Source organism: Ambystoma mexicanum, chromosome 6q (assembly GCF_040938575.1).
Source record: "Ambystoma mexicanum isolate Mex_15411 chromosome 6q, UKY_AmexF1_1, whole genome shotgun sequence".
NCBI classification, from domain to species: domain Eukaryota; kingdom Metazoa; phylum Chordata; class Amphibia; order Caudata; family Ambystomatidae; genus Ambystoma; species Ambystoma mexicanum.
This window is the reverse complement of record NC_090937.1, coordinates 270,807,300-270,821,405: the sequence shown is the minus strand read 5'-3', so window position 1 is coordinate 270,821,405 and position 14,106 is coordinate 270,807,300. Positions and strand designations below refer to the sequence as shown.

The window sequence follows — 14,106 nt, the reverse complement described above, 5'->3', positions numbered from 1 at the left end:
AGTGGACGTATTTCTTTGGACGTTCACGACTGAATGACTGGCTTACTGATGAGAACCTTAGTTAGTAACAATAGGTACAGATAAACCCATAGTGATAAGGAATGTTAGGCCATATAGTTTTACTTTAACAAAATATCGTACACCATGTCCTCAGAGTCTGTGTCCTTCATCTGCCTCACCAAACTAGACATTAGTGTTTGTCCCTGTTCATTGAATAGGATGGCCTCTCAGAATCTGTCCACAGGGCTGAATTTGAAAATCCAGCTTAATCTCTTGGATCAGGATTTGAGGAACTGGGCTGCATACCCTTTGCTGTCCCCTGGTTCCCATGAAGTCCAATAGGGCATTTAATCTTACCCTGCAGCTACTTTTGCATTAACTTGGGTGGGTGCATGTGGGTATAGGAATTATGCCTGGGGTCCCACCAGACACTTGAGATTAGTAGCTGCCCTATTCTTCCACAGAAAACCTCAAAGGACTGTCTTACTGTCACTATCTAATCACACCTTACTATTGTATTGAGCACCATTAACTGACATGGGAGAACTTTGGTAACTGTCATACACTTCCCCTAAGTGCTCACAACTGATCATATACCCAAGATGTGGACAAACTCTCGCTTTACAACCCCTTGTGTATGTTAAATGTACGTCACAACAAGGTCTTAGTCTCTTCAGTCTAAGCCTTACTGCTCAGCCACTCTACCAGTGGGAGCTTGGTAAGACAATTTAAACACTGCAGGTCCATTAAGGTTGGCTTCCAGGACCCCTTCACCAGTAGTGGTTCTGGAAAACCATTGTAACTGCTCCTCAACTAAATGCTTTATAGAAATGCCTTGAAAAGCTAGCAGTATTATAATATTTTAGGCCCAGGCTTCCTAGTGTAGGACCCCATTCTCGTTTAAAATTAATTAACTCTCCAGGCTTTGCAAAACAAGCAGACTCATTAAGGAACCAAGCACACTCGTGGTGTGACATGGCACCCACAAAGCAGATTATCAACGCTCATCTGCAAAGCTACATCTACTGTAGGAACTCTACAGAGAGCAAAAGGAAAACCTCACGAACTGAACGTTTGACAGTATTGCCCAACAACAATAGTGACAATGAGAAACAGCCCATTCAACATTGCAAGGGGAAATGCGCATCCATTAAATACCCTTACTATACTCGTGTTGGTCAAATAATGATCCCATGCAGCAATGCTGCTTCTGTTTCACCCCATGCATGTTAGCACTGCTACTGTGCCCTACCTAATACTTTCTGGACAACAACAAAGTGCTTCTAAACATAGGGAGAGGCTGGGAAACTGTGGCAAGTGCCCCTCTACCACAAACTTGCATGCTTTTACCACAGCTCTAGAAATTACAAACCATTTTCGTGGCCCTTGTTTCTAATTGTATACCACTTCATCTGCCCTGAGGAAGCATGGTCTCCATACTATCAGTTGTTAACAGTGATTTTTTAGCTCTCAGCAGGAAGGTTTTATTTCCATGGTAACAGTGTGGCAGACGCCAATGAGCACAGAAGTCCAAAGAGATACTGAAAGGACACTTTAACAAGTTTCGGACTTACCTTTTGGGAAATGTCAAAATAGCCAGTCCATCATGCTAGTGTGGGCGGTTTTCAAGGCTAATGTGGGCCACTTTCCTAGTCCAAGGTTAGCCAATTTAATGACTGAATACATGTGACAACTGGTAGTTTCAACTGATGCCAGTCACCACATGCATTAAAAGGCATAATTTCACACAAATGTACTGCCAAAATACAGCACTTCGTACTATTGCAAACAATGTGTTGTGAAAAGTCACAATGTGTGATAAGGGTTATATGCCTGGTTTTTGTTGTTACTCTGAACTATTTGTTGTCCCAGTCCAATCCTGCACTTGAAGTAATCACTCACCTGCCACATGCAATCTGTGAGACCTCGCTTCCCATGAGCTCCAGAACTCTCCGGGGATTTATCTCGTTGTTCAGAGAGTCATGTCCAAGTTGCCCACATTCGCCAGCTCCGCAGGTAAACACACCTCCACCCTGAGTGTCAAAACAAACAGTGGATATGGTCAGGTTGCTACATCAGAACACAGGTTAAATTAAAAGAAATGTGTCTGGGACTGAAGTTCCCCTATGCATGAACTACTGGCTTGTACGTTTCCGAGCCAACACACATCACAGAAGCTCAAAAGATAAGCAGCCTCAATTTAAAATTGCATGATTACCAAAACTATAATTAAAGAAAACACCCTTTCTGTTGCTTCTACTTGCAAAACTTTACACAATATAATTCGTAACTGTATCCTCTTATTTCCAAATCCAGCAATTTTTCAAAACAAATGAAATCGAGAGAACATTGTGGGTTAATACTCATTTGGCCAACCTACTATTTAAAGCCCTCAAGCTGAGGTTGCTGTGCAGGTTTCATGGGAAATGTGGTGAAAATGTAGCATGGATTTCATCAATGAAAATGTCTTAAAAGAACACAATACGTCCACTGTCCAAACTAACCCTACTAGTATTTTGACAACTAAAGGCAGGAGAATGACTCCATTTCTCCTGCGTTTTGCCTCCAGCAATCTTTTGTTCAATTGCAGATCTTCAAAGAGTCTCTTATGACTTCCCTGATCAGTTCATACAGTTCTCTCAAGAGTTCTTTAAGCATTGGCTTCTTCTCAATATCAAACTCCTTTGTCTCTTTATTGATATTTTCTCCCTTGATGGTGTTTTTCTTTCTCTTAAGGTTTTCCTCTGTGTTTTTGCCATTAAGCTTTATTTTCAACCTTTCCCAAGGTAAGGTAATACAACCCTTCAGATTCTCTCCCATGAAATTATTTTCCTTTTTATACAGTTTTTTTTAAAATATATTTTTATTTTATCTCAACCAAACAACATTACAACGAAACATAAATAAAACACTTCAAACAACAAAACCAAACAAACAAAAAGTAAGGCACTGCAATCCCCATCCCTCCCCCCTATGAGCCTGTAGAGTGTCCACCATCAGTGTCCGTTCCGTGCGGTGGGGCCACATCGCTCTCAAGTCCAGCCGAGGCCGATCCCGCTCCAAACAGCTCAGCTAACAATAACTTCCATGCCGTGAGAGAGCCTATTTCTTCCTCATCGCCTGCCGTACTACCATCTTGCCACGCTGTCGTTTCGGCATCCGCCCATTTTTGGAGATCCCGCCACCAGACCTCCACTCGCGGCTTATGACATTTCTTCCACTCCATGGCTATCCTACGTTTGGCAAGCACATAGGCCAGATCTTTAAGTTTCTACACATGTCGAAGCTTACGCGCCCTGGGATACCCTCCCAGCAGACAAGCCCAAGCCGAATCCACCTTAAGTGTGATACCCCTCCCTGCCAGCCTCCGCGCCACTTCACCCCAGTAAGTTGCAATCACTGGGCACGCCCAGAACATATGTATCATGTCCGCATTCTCTTCGTTACACTTGGGGCACGCCTGGCGCCCACTACCCAGAAATTTGGAAATTCTAAGGGGGGTCATGTATGCCCTGTGCGTAATATAGAGCTGTATCTGCTTGAACCTGGCGTTCCTCGATACCTTTTTGTGATACCCCAGGGCGCGCTCCCACATCCCATCCGACATCGGGGTCCCCATCTCCGCTTCCCACTCCAGTCTCAGGTGCCCCAAATCCTTCCCAACCTTTGTCATCAACATTTCGTACAACCTAGAGACCTCGTGTCCACCCTCTGATGCGTCATACATTGTCTCCAGCGTGGCATCCGGTTCATCGGCCAAAGTAGTTTCAGGCCACGTGCTCCGGACCACCCTATGATATGTTACATATTGACCCCTGTGTAGCCCCGACCCTGCCTCCAGTTCATCGAACTCCATCAGGGTCCCATCCTGCCAGATGTCGCCCATAGTGATCAATCCCACTGACTCCCAATACGTCCGGATAATAGTTCTCAGCTGCCCGTCCTCCTTTGCCAGGGCGATCAGAGGCAACTGCGGCATACACGGCAAGGGGTCACCCATCATCCGACAGGCCCGCCGCCATATATTCCTGCCAAGGGCTAGCATCTTAGGACGCTGTCTCATCCATGAGCCAGTCACCCAAATCACCTCCCGCAGATAGAAGGGGGAACAGTCTCCCCCCAGCAGCCTATGTTCGGGGGTCTCTTCATCTGAAAGCCACCTGGCCACATATTGCAGTTGCGCCGCAATATAATAGGCCTCAAAGTTCGGCAGCTTCACGCCACCTTTCTCGTAAGAGTTCTGCAATTTCCATAATGCGACCCTGTTGCGCGTGCCGTGCCACAGGAAATTCCTACACACGCTATGTAACTTAGCGAAAAACTTCCTAGGTATCATATACGGGATGTTATTAAAGTAATGCAGGAGCCTGGGCAGCACCACCATTTTAAGCATAGCTCCACGACCCATCATAGCTAAAGGCAATCTTTCCCAGAACCTCATGCACCTCTCAATCTTTCCAACAGCTAGTTCTGTATTATACCTGTGTTCTTCCTCGGTCGTGTGATACACGTCAATGCCCAAGTACCGGAAGGAGCTCGTTGCCCACGGAATCCGCAGCACTGGCAACCTCTCCGCCGGTATCCCCACATAACTGCCTAGCGGGAATAGTACGGATTTCTGAGGGTTAACCGCTATGCCGGACAACCAGGCATACCTCTCCAATACCTCCAAGATATACTGCAAATTCTCTTCCGGATGTTTCAGGTATAACAGCATATCGTCTGCATAAAGGGATATGAGATGGCACTCTCCTCCCACCTCTATGCCCACCGGATCATACTGCTGCCGGAGGTAAACTGCTAAGGGTTCGAGGGCCAGTATGTACAACATTGGGGACCAAGGACACCCTTGCCTGGTGCCTCTGCCTAACTGCCATCTATCTGACACCACTGCACCCGTACGGACCCTAGCCAGAGGCGCACTATATAATAGCTCGGCCCACCTCATGTAGCATGGTCCCAGCCCGAACTGCCCCAAAGCTGCCAGCAGCCATGGCCATCGAACAGAATCGAACGCTTTAACCGCGACCAGCGCCACTATCGCCATTTCGCTGTCCTCACTGCCCCCCCATTCCACCACCCTGTGAAGGCGTCTGTGATTGTGAGTAATATTCCTGTTCGGGACATAGCCCGTCTGGTCAGGATGGATCAGCTTGCCTATTACCCTCCGCATTCTGGCCGCCAGGACAGCTGTCAGGATCTTGCTGTCCTGGTTCAGCATCGACAGGGGCCGGTAGTAGCCACAATCATGCCCCGGTTTATTGGTTTTGGTGAGCGGTACTATAATCGCCTCCCTGAGTGATTCCGGCAGCCGCCCCACCTCGAACGCTTCATTAAACATCTCCAGCATGGGCGGGAGCACCTCCTCCCCATACGCTTTATAAAACTCACTGGGGAACCCGTCCGCTCCTGGGGCCTTGCAAGTGGGTAGCTGCCGCACAATCTCCTGCAGCTCCTCAAGAGTGATCGGAGCATCCATCTCCTCTCGCTCTTCGTCACTTATCTTGGGCAGGCCTATATCTTCAAGTACTACCTCTATCTCCTCCCGGCTTCCCCCCTCTCAATCCTCATATAATGCTTGATAATATTCCGTGAATGCTCCATTCACCCCTTCCTGGGTGTCCTCCTCCACTCCCTTTTCAGTGATAACTGATCGGATCGGGGTTCTTGGGGTCTCGTTCTTATACAGCCAAGCAAGAAGCCTGCCCGTCTTGTCTCCCCCGGCATGCAACCTCTCAATGTACTTCCTGTAATTCAGATTACAAAGCCTGTCCCACTGTTCTGCGCACCTCTGTTGCAAATTAATGACCTCCTCTGTGTCCGTCCCCCCCTCCCCCAGTTCTCTCTCCAACTCAATCTCGGCTCTACGCAGATCTGCCAGGACTCCTCCCATTAATCCCTTGGATTTAGCAATGGCAACCCCCCTCATTACAACCTTAAAGGCCTCCCATAAAGTACCCGCTGACTTGACGCTGCCTGTGTTCGCCTCAAAGTAAGCAACTATCTCCTCCCTCACTTCCTCTCTGAAGACTGGGTCCCTGAGCGCTTCCGCCCTAAGGCGCCATGTTGGAATTCGCGCACGTGGGGGACAAAGCTGCCAACGCATAACCAGGGGCGTGTGGTCCGAAAGAACTCTCGCCCTGTAGTCTATATGGTCACACTCCGCGACAACGTCCGGCGTTGCGAAAAAGTAATCTAGCCTTGTGTGTAACTGGTGCGGGGCCGAGTAATGCGAATATTGCCTCACGCCAGGGTGTCTCGTCCTCCACACGTCTGCCAGGCCAAGGTCTACCAGCAGCGCCTGCAGTACCCTAGCCGTTGGGCTGGGCCTGTCCACCCTGTCATCCGACCTGTCCTCTTTGGGGTTTAGTACACAGTTAAAGTCCCCTCCCCAAATCACTGGACCCCCCATCCCTTCACCCAGTCTAGTGGTCAGTGTCCTCAAGTATGTCGCCGTGTCACGGTTGGGAGCATAAGTATTTATAATGCACACTACTTTATTTTCCACAAGCCCCCTTACCATGACCAGCCTCCCATCGGACTCCACAACCTCCCCAAGTAGCTTAAACGGGACATGTGGTGCAACCCAAATCAGCACACCTCTAGCATAGGCAGAATATGTAGATCCAACTACTGTCCCTCTCCACTTTCTCCCCACCAGTTCCAGTTTGTCCCGTGTCAGATGTGTCTCCTGTAACAAGGCGATGTCTATCTTTTGTCTTTTTAGGTACAACATGACCTTGTTACGCTTAAGGTAGCTGTTAAGCCCTCTAACGTTCCACGTTAGTATCCTAAGGTCCCCCATGATGCATCAGTAGCTCCCATCCCTCACCCAGGTCCACTCGCCTCCCCCCTACCGCAAGGGCCCCCATCCCCAGTTTCTCTCCCAGACTCATAAAAACTGACCCACCCCACCCCCCTAACCCAACCAACTGCCCAGCTCCATCCCTGGATCTCAGGCATCCCTGTGTTCGGTTCTCTCTGGAACCCAAGTAGAGAACCCGACAGGGTGTCACCCCACACACCGTGACTAACCTAAACTCAAGCTGGGGTACAAAGAACAGCCCCCGGAGGCTCCCCTCCCACACTTCCGTATCCGCGCACACGGACCATGTTTCAAAGTCCTAACGCATAGACTACCATAACAAAGTCCCACCGACTATATTCCAGTCCCAATATTCATAGCCCAACCGGGCCCGCAGCGTCACTTATCTCTTCCCGTTCCATCCGCCATCCGCTCATCTGGCTCTTGAGGACAATTTTGTGCATCGAGCCATTCCATGGCCTCCTCCGGAGTGTCAAAAAACAGTGTCTTAGTCTTGAAGAATATCTTCAATCTGGCCGGGTAAAGCAACATATACTTGTACCCCGCTGCCCGCAATCGCCTCTTGACCGCTCCAAAGTTCATGCGACTACGCTGCACTTGCAGGGTGTAATCGGGGTAGGCAGTAATGGTCGCCTCTCCTCGCTGTACAGTGCCCCCCTTACGAAAGTGCTCAAGGATCCTTTCTCGATCCCGATAGTTAAGGATCTTGGCGATCACAGGCCTAGGTGGGTTGCCCGGCGGTGGTCTTCTGTTCAAGGCCCTATGCGCCCTCTCCACCGCAAACCCCTGCGACAGGGCTCCCCCAGTGATCTCCTGCAGCAGCAAGTTCTCAATAAACTCCGTGGGATTCTGGCCTTCAGCCCCCTCCGGCAGGCCCACGATGCGAACGTTATTTCTCCGAGCGCGTCCTTCCGCCTCTTCAGCCCTACTTTCCAAGTTACCCACCCGCTGTACCAGGGCGTGGATATCGCGCTTATATGCAGTGCAGTCCGCCACAGTAGGGCCCATCTCCTTTTCCAGAGTTTCCGTGCGCTCAGCCAGGGCTCGTACATCCTGCCTCAGGAGGTTCACGTCCTCCTGCACCGCCCCGACCTGTAGTTCCAACGCAGTCTTCAATTCGACCACAGCAAGTTGGAGCTTGGTCTCCCACGTCGCCTTCAGGTCCGCGATCGCAGCGAGGACCTCCTGGTTCGCACCCCCGGCGGCCATCTCCTTAGTCTGAGTCTTATCCTTGCTCCTGGCACCTTCCAGGCCGGGCGACGTCTTGGCGTATTCGTCGAGCGTAGGCTGTTTATTCTTCGCCCTCAGAGGTTTGTTCGACATATCTCCAGTCAGGAGCGTCCTTCTGGCCGCGCTCCGGTCCAGGCCAGGGAGGCACCGTGCCCATACACCACGACTCAGTTGAGAGTCCCAGCTCGCCCGACCGCCTCAGGCACCGCTGTTGTACGGCGCTCCCCCCAGATAGGCAGGGTCGCGCTGCCCCCTTCGTTCCGCTGAGAGGGCGCACGTATGCTGTGGTCCCAATCTACCGCTCCTTTGTCCCCTCGTCAAGCGGCGGCGGCCATTTTGTCGTCCGTTGAGATCTCGCCACCAGTGCTTCATTCGGCTCTTAAGTACACGTGCGCACCACGAACCCGTGTAAAAATGTGTCCTCGCGTGCAGCCGGACTTCATGTTCACAGTCTTCCCACTTTCTGCCAAATCACAGCGGTCCTTGCGCGGCATCAGTCGGATTATGTACGGATCAGCGGGAGCTCCCGTACAGGCACGTCCTTTCACATGGCTTCCAAGCCACGCCCCCCCTCCTTTTTATACAGTTCACTCTCTTTTTCCTCTCTATTATATGTTTCTTTGAACATGTATTTCAGTTTATCCTCACGTGAACAAGAGTTCACTTTCTGTAATGCTGATAACACAACTTCCTTGTTATATTCTCGTAAGAATTTCTGTGTAATGCCATATGTTGATAATTAGCACCATTTCGAAATTAGTGCAAGGTGATCAGAAATGAAATACTCTTTGTTCCTATGACATGGCTATTTTGTGAAATGTGTCATGGTATCAGTATATTATAATTGATGATGGTAGACTTGCAGTAGCGAGAAAGAACAAAAAAAATCAGTCACTGGATTAATTGAATGCATAATATTTATATTGTTCATAGAAAAACTATTTTTAATAACATCGCTATGTGATCTTACCTTAGATCTAGCATTGGATAATATATTTATTTCTATCCACATAACACGGTAACAAAGGATTACATAAGAAATGGCGACACATACATCTAAGATGGCGACAAACATTCAAGATAGCAACCGTGTTTCGCCATAGAGAATTATTTGGCTGAACAGTATAGAGTAGGCAAAATGCTTTTTTCAAATGGTTGCAATTTTGCAGGCTATTATAAGAATGGAGAGAAGCAAGAAATTGTTTCAACATTTCTTTGTAGCACAATATATTTGGAGCTCTTCTTACTGATCCCGGTAAGATCATAAACGCACAGGGAACATTTAGTATATTAACTAAGAGGAAGAAAATAAAGGACTAATATTTCAAATCTGTTAATTAAAGATCATTCCATTAATTGGCAAAACCACAGTTAAAGACCCATTTCATTGTTGCTAATTATTTTTCAGAGGCACTTTCACAAAAGGGTAAGTGTCTAACAAAAAATACACAGTTCATCTTGTGGGAAGAGACAATGGCATTACCAACAAAAAACGGGTTTCTTATTTGCCATTTTTTAAACACTATGAAGATGTGTCTACACTGTACAAAAGTACATTACAAGCCCAAGAAGTGATTATTCTAAATGTTTTAGGACATTAAAAAAAGTGAGTGTTCATTAGGTCAGTACCTATCATTAGAGTGAATAGATGTTTAAAGTAAAAGTTACAATAAATATTCCTTCTATATTTATACACATTTTTGCAGGGAAGCAGATAGGATTGGCCTTTGAGAAAGCACAAATTAATCAAAAACCTGCTGGGAACATGTTTTACAATCATAAAAGCGAGAAACACTATTTCACACAGTGGATTTTGATAATTGTTAAAAAATAATTTCTAAAATTGTTGATCTATGAGAATCATAATTAGAAATTTGTTTGGATGCATTTAAAAAATGGTGGTTAAAAATTATAGATGGGGAGCCACCAGGGGGCGCCGAGATGAGCTGAAGCTTCTCGGCGGTTCTCCTCCCCAGGGTGGCCTTTTTCTGAAATTGGGCCCCCCCAGCCCCTTCGTAGCCGTGTGAGGATCCCCCCCTGGGGCTGGCGTGTAGCTTCGTGAGCAGGTGGAGCGAACGCCCGGTGTCGAGAGGTGCCGGGGGCGAGGAGTTCGGAGCCTCCGGAGCGCTGTGCCGAGGGAAGCTAGGAGTGCTTCCCCGCCGAAGAGAACCGCGCGGCGCTGTCTCACTGGCGGTGGGGGAGGGGCGGAGGTGCCCGCGCCCGGATCAGAGCCCCCACGCGGCCTTGCTGCAGACCCGTGGCCCCCCCCCTTGGCGGCGTCCGTTGTGTGGCGTTTCCCGCGGGAGGGAGCCGTGGGCTCTCCCCTGAAGAAGAGCTGCGGACTCTGCCTGCCGGAGTCCCGGGAGGAGCGGAGAGAGGCCGCGGATCCTGCTGGGAGCACGGAGCGTGAAGCTGCCATCTCGAGGTGAGCCCCAGCAGAGGACCAGTGTGGAATGGAGTGACTGGCTGGTGGAAGTGGGCCAGGAAGGTACCAAGCGGCCCAGTAACAGAGGCGGCGCCCTTCCCCACCTCTACGGCTGCCTCTGGTACGGTGACCTGGGAGGGGTGGCGCTGGGTGCCGGAGTGCTGGTTGAGTCCGGTTGGCTTGGACCTGCGAGGGAGGGGTCTGCACCTTGCCTGAAGTGCGGCAGAGGAGGCGCGGGATGTGTGAGGCCCGATGAGGAGAAAGGAGGTGTGGTGTTCCGCCCCCCCTACGTTCCCCGTTGGAATTGCCGGCTGAGAGCTGGCGGCAGGGATAGTCCGGGAAAGACGGAGAAAGGACCCATAAGCTGTTGCTGGCTGGAGGTCGCGGCGAGGAGGGAATCTGCGCCGTTGTAGCAGCAGCGTCAGAAAGCACTGTGGAGCTTGTGGCCCTCACCTGGGTCCCAACGGTGTTTGTGTCTCTCTTGTGAGGTGCTGGAGGCAGGCGGGGGAGGAGTGGATTTTGCTTGCAGATTGAAGGGGAGCTCTGACTCCGATTTTGCTCTCTTCCCTACGCTTCAGGGGCAGCTACGTGGCATCTGGATGTGCTCTGGAGGGGCGCTCTCTTGGAGCTCATTGGGGGCTCCCGTGCCCGCTTAGTGCTCCTCGTGTGGTGAACTTGTCTGAACGCCGGCCTAGGGGGAGTTTGGAGTGCGGATGCAGGGAGTGAGGGCTCTCCAGCGATTCCAGAGGTCACCCCAAGGCTCAGAAGTGGTCATCAGTATGCAGGTCTCCGGCCAAAAAGAAGATGTAGATACCCAGGATATGGGCCGCAGTATGGCAGTTCTCCTCGAGGAGATCCGGGGGTTCAGGGCAGACATAGGGAAGAGACTTGACTCCCTGGATAAGAAGGTGGACGATGTGGAGGATAGGGTTCAGGCCCTCGAAGCCAATCAGTCCTCTGTGGATATCCTTGAGACCCAGTTTGACCTGCGGCTGGCGGAGCTTGAGAGAAAGGAGGAAAAGATTGCCCTCAAGCTTGACGACTTGGAAAATCGAGAGAGACGCTCTAATTTGAGGTTCCTCAACTTACCAGAGCAGGAGGGAGAGACGCAGGTTGATCTGGAGCGAAAGGTCAAAGAAGTTATAAGTCTTGTCCTTGAAAGGGAAATTACTACGGATCCTACCATTGACAGAGCTCATAGAGCAGGAGGTCGGGTGGGAGGCCCTCGCTCCGTTCTAGTGAAGTTCCACTATTATAGAGAGAAAACTAAGATATTGGAACTTGCTCGCAAAAAAGGTGTGATTGAGTGGAATGGTGCCAAAATCTCCATTTATCAGGATCTTTCTGCACTCACTTTGGCGCGACGGAGACTCTGTGGGCCATTAACGAGGTGGTTACAAGCGAAGGGAGTGCGGTATAGATGGGGGCACCCATTCTCTCTCACCTTCGAACTCGACGGGGAGAGACATGTGCTTACCTCGGAGTCTGACATCAGGAGAGCAATGACAGAGCTGTTGAGTGACTCTCTTCAGGAGCAGGTCAAGTTGGATGGTGGTCCCACTGAGGGTCCCCGTGGGGACTCACCGGCATCCCTGGGACGGCGGCGCGTCCGGGAGCATAGGAAATACAGGAAGATAGCGCCCCCGTCCCCGGGGCAAGTGCCGACCTAACTGGAGGGGGGAGCCTCTGCTGTCCTCTGACTGCGTTTGTGCTTGTAATGGGTTGAGTATGGTTGGTTTGTCGCCGATCTCTAAGCGGGATCGCTTCTTGGTCTGGCTGGTGGAGGGGGAAAGCCGGATACATCCTTTGGGTCTGGGGGGGGCCGGAAACTGTTGTGTTCTGTGTGTGGTTGTTCGCCCTGGTGGAGGCGAGCCTTGGTGGTCTGGAAGATTGACTGTAGGAGGATGCAGTCCTTTCAGACGCTCAGAAGTTGGGTGGGGGGTGAGGGGGGGATTGTGTGAGGCAGAAGGGGGAGTTAAGAACTACTATGATTATTGGGTTCAACACATAGGTTTTGCTTCTTCTTTGGGGGTCTCCATGGTTGGGGGGCGGTGCTTTCGCGTGGCTTTCCGTCTGCCCTTATGAATGATGTTTGTTACTCTCTTTCTGTGGGGTCTCTAAATGTGCGAGGTCTGAACTCCCCGACCAAGAGGTCGCTGGTGCTCAGGGAGTTCCGGCAGTTGAAGTTGCACTTTCTCTTTGTACAGGAGTCCCATTCGGTTAAGGGGAGAGAACCCGCTCTCAAATCTAGGGCTATTCAATACCTATTTCGATCATCATATGGGGTGAAAGGAAGGGGGGTTGTGCTCATGGTTTCCCCAGATGCGCAGTTTTCTCCCAAAGCGCATAAAGTGGATCCAGAGGGGCGTTTTATTATGGTCAAGGGGGAGATATGGGGTAGGTTGTTCACCTTGGTGGGAGTTTACGGTCCGAACGAGGATCAGGATGCGTTTTGGCAGGGGATGAGCGGGAAAATCAGGGATTTCGCAGAGGGTGCAATCGTTGTAGGGGGGGATATTAATATGGTGATGCAACCAGATAAAGACAGGAAATCCTCAAACCCATGTCCTGATCTTAGATCCCAGAGGAAGATGGCAGTCTCGTTTCGGAAGGTAAATATGGATCTACATCTCTTAGATGCCCACCCTGATGTTGGTATCCATGATCCTCTATTTACCTATTTCTCCTCAGTTCATCAGTCATTCTCTAGGATTGACTATGTGCTGGTTGATTCCGTAGTCCATGAATATATCTGTGACTTCAAGGTGGAGTCCATCCCATGGTCCGATCATGATATGATCTGTGTTAGTTTAGGGATTCCCCCAGGGGTCGGGAGCAGTTCGCGTTGGATATGTAATGACTCGCTCCTGCAGGATAGGGCGCTAAGGCAGTCCCTGCTAGACTCGATAGTCGAGTTCTTCACCTTAAATGACAATGGAGAGGTGGGGATTGGAGGGGTGTGGGATGCATTTAAAGCTACGATCAGAGGCGTTTTGATGGAAATGGGAGCTAGGAGGAAGAGGGAAAGGCAAGGGAAGAGAGTAAACTGAGGGAGCAGATTCTGGCTATTCAGCCAGGGGGGAAGCTGAAGACGCAAATAGATCCGGACAAGAGGGCTAGGCTTCAACAGCTGAGAGCCAAACTGTCTGCCTTGCTCGTGGGGCAGACGGAGAAGAAGCTTGCGTTTCTAAAACAACGATATATGGAGAAGGGGGAAAAGATGGACAGGATATTGGCTTGGAGACTCAGGGAACTCTGTAACAGTCGACGAGTCAAATCCATATCTGGTCCGGGGGGTGTAAGGTGGCTGGGGGATGACCAGATTGCTGAGCAATTTAAGTCATATTATGAAACCCTTTATACCTCTGAATATTCGGGTGATGGGTCAGATGTTGATCGGATCTTTGGGTCTCTCCCCATCCCCTGTCTGCCGTTGGAACGCTTGGCATCTTTGGAACTCCCGATATCGCCCCAAGAGGTTGTTGAGGCTATCGCGTCCTTGAAGAGCGGCACTGCGCCGGGAGACGACGGATTCACCGTCCGCTTTTATAAGACCTTTCGCTCCACATTGGCGCCGCATTTGTCGAAGGTGTATAACTTGGCCCTGGAAACGGGGTCTCTTCCT

General features: G+C 50.1%; 1 protein-coding gene across 2 annotated transcripts in view; it reads right to left on the bottom strand.

Moving 5' to 3' along the window:
• HERC3 (HECT and RLD domain containing E3 ubiquitin protein ligase 3) overlaps positions 1 to 14,106 on the bottom strand; it is a 1,960,519-nt gene that overhangs the window by 1,157,287 nt on the left and 789,126 nt on the right. For both annotated transcript variants that reach the window (XM_069630741.1, XM_069630742.1), the window contains one exon: positions 1,903 to 2,033. In XM_069630741.1, coding sequence (XP_069486842.1) covers positions 1,903 to 2,033 — 131 coding nt within the window. The remainder of the gene's footprint in view (positions 1 to 1,902; positions 2,034 to 14,106) is intronic.